This window comes from Gymnoscopelus braueri, assembly GCF_963280865.1.
Source record: "Gymnoscopelus braueri genome assembly, chromosome: 24".
NCBI lineage: Eukaryota > Metazoa > Chordata > Actinopteri > Myctophiformes > Myctophidae > Gymnoscopelus > Gymnoscopelus braueri.
The window spans coordinates 4,939,604-4,951,680 of NC_137626.1; the positions used below are offsets into that span (position 1 = coordinate 4,939,604).

Sequence of the window (12,077 nt, forward strand, 5' to 3'; positions counted from 1 at the left end):
TTATGTTTCACCTTCCTGATAATTATCAATCAGATTTATTGCATAATAATGAAACATCTCACATGTGTGTGTGCTATAGGGCTTTACATAGGCTTTAATATGCTATCACATCACACTCTAATAATATAACACGACTTAACAGTGATCATAGCCATTCCTTTAGGTGTAATAATTACCGTAATAAATCATAAAAAATGATTCATGAGGAAACAATATATAACAAGTTAAATATTTGAAATGGTTTTATTGATTGATTGAATACTTTATTAACAGTTTGCAAAAAAGTACAGAGGTACAGTTATACAATAATGCTAAAAGGATAACACAAGAAGCCCCGGGGGCTTGTTTCCATTGTGGTCCTATGGTGCCCCATTGGGTGTGTCACATAACATAGACGCTGTAAAATTCTACCATATGAAATGTGTGGTTAATAAGATAATTTATAGTAAAAGTGAATAAAACCCAAAATAATTTACAATACATATGACTGCAGGGTCTGACTAATATTAAGTAGTTTAAGTTAAGTACTTCTCCAATCTACTTTCCCCATCCACATTCCATCTTGTCCTGCCGAGGGGATACCGTTGTCAGTGGTGCAGTGTGTACATTTCTCACATAATACACTTCTCAAAACAGTAAAACAGTACAAAACATGAGTTTCTTAAATATAGATACACACACACACACACACACACACACACACACACACACACACACACACACACACACACACACACACACACACACACACACACTCAATAATTCATTCATTATATTCATTCATTCAATATATTTAATAGCATAGATTAAAATTGGGATCCAGGTTCCAACTATTAGCCGAAGTAACTTGACACATGGACATGTAAATACAATATGACAGAAACTGAACCCATCAAATCAATCAGTAGTCATTTCAAATCAGACAGGGCTCCTCTCTAACTTTTCCACTGGCAACTATGGTGCAGTACTGTACCTTTAAGACTGAGGCCCCTATTTTACGTGTCTTATCGCCAGGTCTCAGTCGGTAATGAAGTAAAAATGCCACCATCATATGCGCAAACATTTTGCGACCTGCACTGACTGGAAACACTTAAGACACAAGACTCGTCAGCATATTTAGCATCTGGGCTTGTGTTTATATGTTAATTAAGGGCGCTGTGCGCAGTGTGCGGTAGCTGCTATTTTGCCCCTTGACTTACCAAGACTCACCACCTAGGGCTAAGAGGAAACATTGTTTTCAACAGAACTGTTTCCAGACAGTTCAGAGTTTGGTTTTTGTACCAGAATGTTCTGGGAAACAGGAAACAAGTTCTGTAAGATAGATTGATTGTAATTGAATTTCAATGGGTCAGGCTGACACATCTTTGATTGATTGATTGAAATTTTTATTAGGCAAAAGAATGTAAAACAACACAGTTACATTTATAATGCTTTTGTCTAAAAGGTCCGGACAAAAAAGTCCTGCGGACTTGTTTCCGTTGGGGTCCTTGAATTAATTTCATAGACATATATAGTAGCAACCAAACAAACTTTATTAACAGTTTGCAAATAGTACAGTGGTACGATTATACAATCATGCTAAAAGGATAACTTTCCATTGTGGTCCTGTGTGTTCAATTCATCGAGGCAATTAAAGACATACAATAATATACAAGACATCATCAACACTAGTATCAATAAAACACATATGTACTGTAAACATGGGGGGGGGGATTGCTTATTGCGAACTGCCTTATCCCATATTGTTGAAGCGCAATGGGGGGGGCGGGGGGGGCGTCAGCACACTGAAGTCAAGGCACAGACTACTGTGTTGTTGACGGACAACGGATGCGCGCTTATGAGAAACAACAAAAATAAAACCTGGCAAAACAGTTGCGTGCATTAGCGCAAGATGGGGATAAAGGAAACATTCAGTCTAAATGTCCAGTTTGCTAATTCTCGCCTACTACTACTACTTTTGTAAACTACGTCACGCTAAGCTTGGCTAATCAAAAAGAGGGACATGTTAGAAAACGTTTTCATCCATATATGGATGAAAAGGGGACCGACAAAGCCTCATGTAGGCCTGACCCCCTGGGTCTGGCAATAATGTAATACAACTTATTAATGATCATAGACTAAATTGAGTGTAATAATTACTGTCATAAGTACTAAAACATACAGTTAACTGATTATTTAATGAGTAAAATAATTGAAATAGTGCCCCATTCATTGTACATGTAATAGAATACAGCAAAATTACATTGAATCGTAATATAAAAACTGTAAGATTCTAGAAAAACTGTTGTTTTTTGGAGTTCAATGGACAGGTGGAGCCAAATTGGGAGGTTTTCATGTGTTACTTTCAATGGTGTGACGTCTCATTCTCTTTCTATTATAGTATAAATGAATAACACCAAAATAAATGCAAAATACCTCAAGGTAAACATTTTTTTTTTACATTTAACACTTAAAAACTATTTGTTGAGGTTTTAAAAGAAGAAAGCAAAATAGCTGGGATATGTCTCCAAAAGACGAGTCCTAATGGAAACTGTTGACAGGAGCAGTATAAATATCCATGTTATTTTTACTTGTGTATCCAACTCCCTGACAACATACAGCTGTTTAACTCTTACCCTGCCAGAGTTTTTTCAGAACAGTCTGTAGCCTCTGCCAGGGTTTTGACCGATTTTGGTACCTTTTCGCATAGCCACAAAATATTTTTCTCAAGTATGATTGATCCCCAGAAAATTTCTAATCACAGATGAGATTCAGGTGTGGTTTCACAAATGTCAACGAGGTCAATTTGACCTTGTTGTCATGTGTTGTTTGATGTTTGAAAATAGCTCAAAACCAGTGGTTTCAAACCAAAAAACATTGTGAATTGTTTGTCCGTTTCAATTTTAACATTGAAGTGGATGGAGCAGCAAATCTTTGGAAATTGTTATCTCCTTATTCGTTTGGAATATCGAAAAGGTGTCAATACTAAATAATTAGAGAATCTTTTTTTTTAATTTTTTTTTTTTAATTTTTTTTTTTTTTTCCCCAGGACGTTTTTAAACGTCTTTGGCAGGCAACAGCTAATTTCTCAAAGACGTTTATAAACGTCTTTGGCAGTTATAGAGTTAATTTGATCCTCCCAGTGAAGTAATTTATAGTGGACATTATTTCCCTTGGTGTGAATACACCGATGTCTTTTCAGAGCACTTAACTGACTGAAACTCTTCTCACACTGTTAACATTGTGAAAAGAGTTTTATGCAGTGTGGACACGCTGGTGTTTCTTCAGGTCACCTGAATCAATGAAACTCTTGTCACAATGTTGACAGTGGAAAGGTTTATCTCCGTTGTGGATACGCTGCTGGTGTGTCTTCAGGTTACCTGACTCACTGAAACTCTTGTCACAATGTTTACACTGGAAAGGTTTTTTTCTCCAGTGTGAAGACGCTGGTGTATCTTCAGGCTATCCGAACGATTAAAACTCTTGTCACAATGTTGACAGTGGAAAGGTTTTTCCCCAGTGTGGATACGCTGGTGTTTCTTCAGGGAAGATGAATCCCTGAAACTCTTGTTACAGTGTTTACAGTGGAAAGGTTTTTCTCCACTGTGGATACGCTGGTGTCTCTTCAGGTTAGATACCTGAATGAAACTCTTGTCACAATGTTTACAGTGGAAAGGTTTCTCTCCAGTGTGGATACGCTGGTGTGTCTTCAGGGAACCTGACTTACTGAAACTCTTGTCGCAATGTTCACAGTGGAAAGTTTTTTCTCCAGTGTGGACAGACTGGTGTATCTTGAGACAATATGAACGGCTGAAACTCTTGTTGCATTGTTTACAGTGGAAAGGTTTTTCTCCAGTGTGGATACGCTGGTGTGTCTTGAAGGAACCTAACTGACTGAACCTCTTATTACACTGTTTACAGTGAAAAGGTTTTTCCCCAGTGTGGATACGCTGGTGTTTCTTCAGGGAAGATGACTCCCTGAAACTCTTGTTACAGTGTTTACAGTGGAAAGGTTTTTCTCCAGTGTGGATACGCTGGTGTCTCTTCAGGTTAGATACCTGAATGAAACTCTTGTCACAATGTTTACAGTGGAAAGGTTTCTCTCCAGTGTGGATACGCTGGTGTGTCTTGAAGGAACCTAACTGACTGAACCTCTTATTACACTGTTTACAGTGAAAAGGTTTTTCCCCAGTGTGGATACGCTGGTGTCTCTTCAGGGAACCTGACTTACTGAAACTCTTGTCGCAATGTTCACAGTGGAAAGTTTTTTCTCCAGTGTGGACATACTGGTGTATCTTGAGACAATGTGAACGTCTGAAACTCTTGTTGCATTGTTTACAGTGGAAAGGTTTTTCTCCAGTGTGGATATGCTGGTGTTTCTTCAGGTCAGATGAGTGAATGAAACTCTTGTTACAATGCGTACAGTGGAAAGGTTTTTCTCCGGTGTGGATACGCTGGTGTGTCTTCAGGTGACCTGAGATATTGAATCTCTTGTCACAATGTTTACATTTGAAAGGTTTTTCTCCATCTGGTTGAGTTAAAGTCTTGGTAAACTGTTGATGACTGTGAGATCCTGGTTGATCAGTGTCTCCTTGATCCTGGCTGGTTGTAGAGCCGGTGATTTGCTGACAGGCTGATGAGGTGATCTGTACATTCCTCAGCATTTGGCAGTAGAGGTCATTGTGTCTCCTCCTGATGTGTTTATGAAGGAAGGCCTGAGATGTGAAGGAGTATGAACACTCAGAACAAGAGAAGAACTGAGTCTGGGAAGACTGGAACTTCACTCCTGTGAGGGGGGGGGGGGTAGGGACCGAGGGGAGAGAGGGGCAAGAGAGAGGAGAGAAGGGGAGGGGCAGGTTAAAAAATGTGAATACACACACAACTTCATCATCAAACAAGTCCGTTGTTGAGGAGAATTACGGCTCCCCTGTTAATATTTCTGATTTATTTGTATTTTTCATCAACCTCTTTTATTCCAACTCCCAGTTTTCCCCACCCCATTTAACACAGACTGACCTCCACTGGTCTCCTCCCAATCATCGCTGTCTTCAGTGACTTCAGTATCAGATTCAAGCTCGACTTCAATTTCAGAGCAGTGTGAAGAGATGTCTTCATCATCATCTTCACTTTTCACTGCTAGTAATGTCAACTTTGACCCATCAGGCTCCTCTGGTCTTTGAAGTAGCTCCTCCTGTTCCTCTTTAATCTGGGGAGGCTCTGGTTCCTCCTGGAGCAGACTGGGGCTTCTCTCCTGTTTAGGAGAAACCTCCTCTTTACACACAACCATGTGCAGGATGTCTAGGAGCAGAAACATAACATGATAGTGAATAGTGGATTCCTAAAATATATACAGATATTTATCCTTTGTCCGTTTTCCCTGTACAAAGTGAGCTATCACCTAATATGATTGACCAAACATTGACTAACAGCAGGTTGCTACATGACAAATCCTTTTTTTGGCAAGGTTTTAGCAAAACACATATTTTGTATTTTATGTATAGAACAGGGTTTGCCTGTATGTAAAGTATGTATGTATGTATTTCCCCTCAAAAGTAGACCAATCACAGTGCATGACATAATGAAACAGAAACATCTCTACCCATGAAGTTGGGTCGTAGTTTAAAATCTAGTAATGGGTCTGTGAGTCTTTGAATCTGTCTGTCTCTGTGTTACACAAACCGCTGTACCGATCAGCACCACATTTCTGCACAATGCCAAGGCAGACCAAGGAAGTGTTTTTCATATCTGATAGAATGACTTAAACCCTCTATACTTAGTGAGCTAACCCTCTATACTTAGTGAGATATTGTGAGCGTGTAGATCAGCTATTTTCAGCAAATTGTCCCCGTGAATAGGGACGCTAGGTTTCATGTGGTTACATTTTAAATCAAGAAGCTGAGATAAAGCCTGACAAAGATCTGTGTTATCTCACACAAATCAGACTAACAGACCCATTTCTAGATGTCATGCTTCCGACAGAGCCACGCCATAAAAATCCATTGACATGAATAGATTTTCAACTACGACCCAAGTTTCAACCAGGTATTGCAGGCTTTCATGGCCAGATGTGCTTCTGTTTGATGACATCAGCTGTGATTGGTCTACTTTTGAGTAGATTCACTTTTTGTTGCCACCGCACTCTGACTCCTCTGGTGCGATATCTACTTAGACCAATAACATTTAAATAAGTGATTCTGTCGCACTCAGAAGGACTTCTCCGTGTCTTTACAATGAAGGACAAATGTTTCGGCTATCCAGCCTTCGTCAGTGTACTTCTGAGTAGGCATACAAACAGAGGATACAGACAAACCCTGTTCTATATGGTTTGCCAGGTTTGACCTACAGCCACGCTGAAAAACATGTACAATGTAAAGTTATATGCTGCAGTTTTTCTTTTACATTGCATTTGCACATAAGAGGACCTGCTTTTGGATATAATAAAGTAATAACAATAAATGTAAAAAAATATGTATTTTTATTAGTATTAATCTTTTGCCCCTTTTTCTCTAGCCTGGGATCCAGCCTGCTTCGCTACGTTCGGCGGTCTTTATTTTCTCTCTTCGCTTCTCAGTCTGGAAAGCCTCCTATCTCCAAGGGAGGCGGGACATGCCAAAAGCTTCGAATCGAACCTGGGGCTTCTGATTGGTCTGTGGTGCGGGGCGGGACCAAAAAAACAGTGTGATCGTTGTGATTCGTCATTCGTTTGAACAACATCCAATCAGCAACGACGTTGCCCAACGTAACATTTGTAGTTCCAGTGTAGTTCTGCAAAACCTCCCAATGGGAGGCTTTCCAGACTGAGAAGCGGAGAGAGAAAAAAAAGTCCGCCGAACGTAGCGAAGCAGGCTGGATACCAGGCTACTTTTTCTCCCCAATTTACTCGTTATAGCAATTAATTCCTCAACACACACATTTGTGTGTTTCCACTTACTGAGGTGTGGGTGGTCTTCAGGTTCCTCCTGTTTAATAGAAATGTCCCTGGATGAGCCTGGAGAGTTCATCTTCACCTGCAGTCTGGACTCCACACACTGGTCTGAAATGAAGCAAGTGAATAAGGACTTTAATCCAAGACCGGGAACGCATCTGTGTAATTTTAACATTTCTTTGGCTATTCAAAAATAGCAGATATACAAGCTCATAGAGCCACGATACGAGCTTGTAAATCTGCTATTTTTGACAAGAAATCTTGAAAATGTGTGCAAATCTTTGAATATATATATTATTATTTTTAAGCGAACATTTATAACTCAAATCTTTGCTTCTGGAGATTCTAAAAATGTCAAATGTTTTTTTGTTTTCTTTAAACTTATGTTGCTATAATATGAGGACCACCATGTCAAGGACCACCCAAAATGATATGTAAATGGTGGACCCCCACCCCATCTCAAAATGTTTGTTCCAGGGACCCCCAGAAGCAAAGATTTGAGTACAAAATGTATATATGTATTCAAAAATGTGCACACATTTTCACAATTATTTTCCAAAAAATTGCAGATCTACAAGCTCGTATATTGTAAGCTTGAAATACAAAAAATGACACAGATGCGTTCCCGATCTTAATGGGTTAATAACTGGAGAGAATAACAATCAAGAATAACAATAATATTTGCTGAAGGTAAAGGCAAAATAGCCTTATTTTCTAGTCACTATTTTGGCCTGATGGTGGCGCCAGAAGAATCAGGTCATTGGGACACTCTGTTAGGATTAATCTTCCAGGGAGCATGCATGCACAGAGGAAGCTTCATGGCAATCTGTCCATTAGATTTATAGACATCTTGTGTGCAAGTGGCTTAAAAGTGGAGCTAAAGGAAAGGTGTTTGAGCACCAAAATCAGTCAGATTAATCCTTGCTGGGTGCATTTGAGTCAAAGACTATTCACTGTAACTGTTGGAAGAAGCTGCATTCAGTCAAAGTTGGCACTGTGTGCACCGTGTAGTGGAAAAGCCCATATGATCAGAAACAATCATCCAGACTATGGATTTGCATAAATGAACAATTCTAAGTAAAACAGTGTACTGTTCTTGACTTTTTTCTTCATGTATTTGTATTCTTCTTATTTTTTTCAATCACTATTTCCTTTCTATCCTATTTCTATTTAATTTGTATGTTATCTTACTCCACACTGATGAAGCACAATAATTACACTGTCAATAGTGCAGCTGCCAATAGTATTGTATGTGTATGTGACAATAAACACCTTGAAGCTAGAAAAAAGGGAAGAAAGAAAGAGACAGACAGAGAGTGAAACATACTGAGGTCTGGCTGGTCTTCAGGTTCCTCCTGTTTCACTGAAACGGGTCTGGCTGGGTCTGGAGAGTTCATCTGCACCTGCAGTCTGGACTCCACAGAGTCTGGAATGAAACAATTAAAGGTGAGTTCAGATTTCATTTCGGCACAGACCCCTCCCGCTTTGAATAAGATCAAAGCAGGGTGGGAATCCGAACTGGGCATCACTTTGTCAGACACATTTTGGGACACTGCATTAAAAACTATTAACTCAGCCTCTTCTTGTGCGAGATTATGTCTCATCCAATTCAATTCAAAGTACTTCATAGGATACATTATAGCAAAGCTAGATTATCGAGAATATACCCAGATCTCTCTGGTGCCTGTGACAGATGCTCTCAGGCACCAGCCGATCTGACCCATATGTTCTGGTCATGTCCAAGCCTGACGGAATACTGGAGATCTTTCTTTGATGTTATTTCCGAAATATTAGCACTGAATGTGGATCCATCACCTTACATTGCTATCTTTGGTGTCCCAGAAGAGGGGACCCGAATGAACACCAGACAAAAGAATATAGTTTCATTTGCTTCTTTAATTGCTCGTCGTCGAATCCTCCTCCTATGGAAAAACCACTTACCTCCTTCAAACGCATCCTGTCTGCGGGATGTAATGTCATTTTTGAGACTTGAAAAGATTACATTTGCCGTCCGTGGCTCGGTTGAAAACTTTTATAAACACTGGCTGGCAGCCTCTCATCTCCCACTTTGATGCACTACAGAACATTTCACTTGACTAGATAGACCACCCGAAATTTGGGGGTGTGGATTGTGAGGTAGGCTACTCGCAACACATGAGGCGCACGCAGTGGTGGAAAGTAACTAAGTACATTTACTTAAGTACTGTACTTAAGTACAATTCTGAGGTATTTGTACTTTACTTGAGTATTTCCAATTTCCAATACTTTTACTTCTACTCCACTACATCTCAGAGGCAAATATTGTACTTTTACTCCACTACATTTACTTGAAAACTTTAGTTACTAGTTACTTTTCAGATATAAACTATGATATAATGAAACATACATTAACCACTTTAAACCTATTTTAAACCTAGGCTATTTGAAAATAGCAGATCTTGTAAATCGGCTATTTTCAAATATTTAGTACTTTTACTTTTGGTACTTTAAGTACATTTTGATGCCAATACTTTTGTACTTTTACTAAAGTAAATTTTTAATTCTGGACTTTTACATGTAACAGAGTATTTTTATATTGCAGTATTGGTACTTTTACTTAAGTAAAGAATTTGAGTACTTTTTCCACCACTGGGCGCACGCACCATTCGAGGATGAGTCAATATGCTGTTTTCCCTCTTTCCCTTTGTTTCTCTTCTCTCTTTTTTTTTAACTCTCCCTTCTCCCCCCCCCCCTTTTTTTCTTCTGTTCTTAATGCTTTCTTTTTCGTTTTCCCTTTTCTTCTCTTCTAGTTTTAAGGGGTGGACAGGTGGGTGGGAAGGTAGGGAGAGGGTACTCAGAAGCAGGGGGATAGCCGAAGGGGACGTTTTAAAAAAATCGAAAACCCACAAGAAAGCACTGACCTTGAAACCGCCATGTACTGTCATGTACTATATGTATACACATATAGTCATGTGATGTATCATTGCAAAAATGTGGAATGACATTTAAATATAAAGAAGATTTCATTACAAAGACTTTAAGAGAGACGTCTCTTACACTTAACTTCAACAATAACAGACAATAAAAAAGGACTTAACATGGTAATCACTTGTCAATTGGGCGATTAACTTCCCCAATTTGGAGTTAAATTCTTATTTTAAACAACAACAACAAACATACCTTCCTCAATAATGTATCCTGGTAGAAAACACACTTGAACACCTCTAGTGTGGAGTGTACTTGAAGCTAGCTTCGCATTAGCATTAGCATTAGCCCACCACAACAACAAAGCAAAGTCTTTGAACGTCGTGTGTAAATTCCTCTCGTTTCACAACGTGCCAGCCTGTCACTCTTTACACAGACTGTCGCACAAAGACACACTCAGACAGAAGTTACACAAAGGTTTGTTCACTGCAAACTTATATTACAACACATGTATATAACTATATATATAACTTATATTATAACACACACTTTCTCTGTATCAGTTCGTTCACTCTCTGCTCTGTTTATTTGGCTCTAATGGATGTTTCAACCCGGACGAGAGAGAGGGACGGACACGGTCCCCGGCCGTGCCTCTCTCTCTCTCGTCCGGGTTGAAACACACACTATTCCCGTAGCCATGGTTCACATGACGCTCGTCTGTCACAAGCGTCACGGAACCACTTAATTGTTCCTGGTTTGCGATTTATTTTACATTTATAACTGCCTACATCTACATAAACGTTCAGATTTAAAATATAAAGTGCTGACCCCCATACCACGGATGTAAAAAGTTAAAATGCACTGGTCTAAGTACCCGTATCTTCCTATTTGTTAAATAAAAATATTTTTTATTCGATCGCCGGCCATTTTCTTGGAATTTTCTCAAATCATTTCAACTACGCGGTCCTATTGGTTGGGAGGTGTACTGCACTCTGATACACTACAAATAATAAAATAGAAAATGGCCACTGATCGGATTAAAATGCTTTTTATTAAACAATACAAAAGATACGGGTACTTAGACCAGTGCGCCTCAACTTGTAACATCCGTGGCCATAGGGTGAAGCACTTTATATTTGAAATATGAACGTTTATGTAGATGTAATCTCTCAAGAACAGATTCTGCACTGCGTGAGAATCTGTCGTGAAGGCTCGTCGTAACATGTACACACTGGGCTACAAGTGGGCGTGCCTTCAGATCAGGAAGCAGGCCGCGCTTTACCCAATCAAATGTAGTGGGCGGGATTCACATGTCCGTCGATCTTTCCCCCTCGAAACAAACCGAAACTAATTTAACAATAGCGTCCGCGGAGCAGACAAAACCACGGAAATATATTCACATTTTAACTTACTCTTTCATCATAGAAACAAGTGGGCTTATAACCAAAACGATCCATGTTCTCTGGGAGAAGTGGTGTTAGTGTTCCGTGTAGAAATATTGTTAGTGGGAATGAAAACACAAGCGCACCAACCGGAAGTGACGCGGCATAGGCATACACAAACACCGGTCTCCTTGCGCTCTGGCTCTACGTTTTCTTCCCCCCAGAGCCAACAGACATAGAACAAACAGCAGAGGGCGCTGTTTTTCATTTTCAGTTGGCGATGGGTTCCCAGATTGATGTAGATGTGACAGTTGTAAATGTAAAAACAATTGCAAACCAGTAATAATAGTGGTTACATGACTGTCATGGTATGACAGTCATGTTTCAGGAATAACTATTCCCGCAGAAGCCTCATAAATGAATTAATAATGTTCCATGAATTTCAAAGTTTATTCTTAAACAAAAATACGTTTTAAAGGTTTTACAAATAGATGAAACACAACATGAAGGAGTTCATCTTCTGCTGTGTTTCAGTGGTTGAGCTGCTAACAAACGTCCTCCTGCTGCTTAACGACGACACTGTTTAGAAACGACTTGTTTTAGTTGTCTTTGTATTTTAAAGTGTCAACAGTCAGTCAACACACCAGAGTCTGTCTAGACGCCAGTTGGCGTGTTGCTGCCCCCCACTGTTGGTCTCGGGTACTGTCCATTGTTTCTATACAGTAACAGTACTATGTGACCTTCCTGACCTGTAGAGACCAGAACATCCATCTAGGAGTGCAACAGTTAATCAAACTAAATCAATTAAATTAGTACGATTTTTATTTTGGGCATGTAATTACAGGCAAACATATTGAAAATAGCAGATCTAAAAGCTCAAAACGTGT

General features: G+C 39.4%; 1 protein-coding gene across 1 annotated transcript; it reads right to left on the minus strand.

Annotated features, from left to right (window-relative positions):
- Positions 1-2,900: 2,900 nt before the first annotated feature.
- On the minus strand, positions 2,901-8,367 carry LOC308080156 (uncharacterized protein; the record flags this gene model as incomplete). The annotated part of the gene is made up of 4 exons (XM_080421934.1): positions 2,901-4,765; positions 4,996-5,277; positions 6,911-7,012; positions 8,232-8,367. 4 exons carry the CDS (start codon positions 8,365-8,367, stop codon positions 3,351-3,353), a joined length of 1,935 nt encoding a protein of 644 aa, XP_080278060.1. The 3' UTR covers positions 2,901-3,350.
- Positions 8,368-12,077: the final 3,710 nt, after the last annotated feature.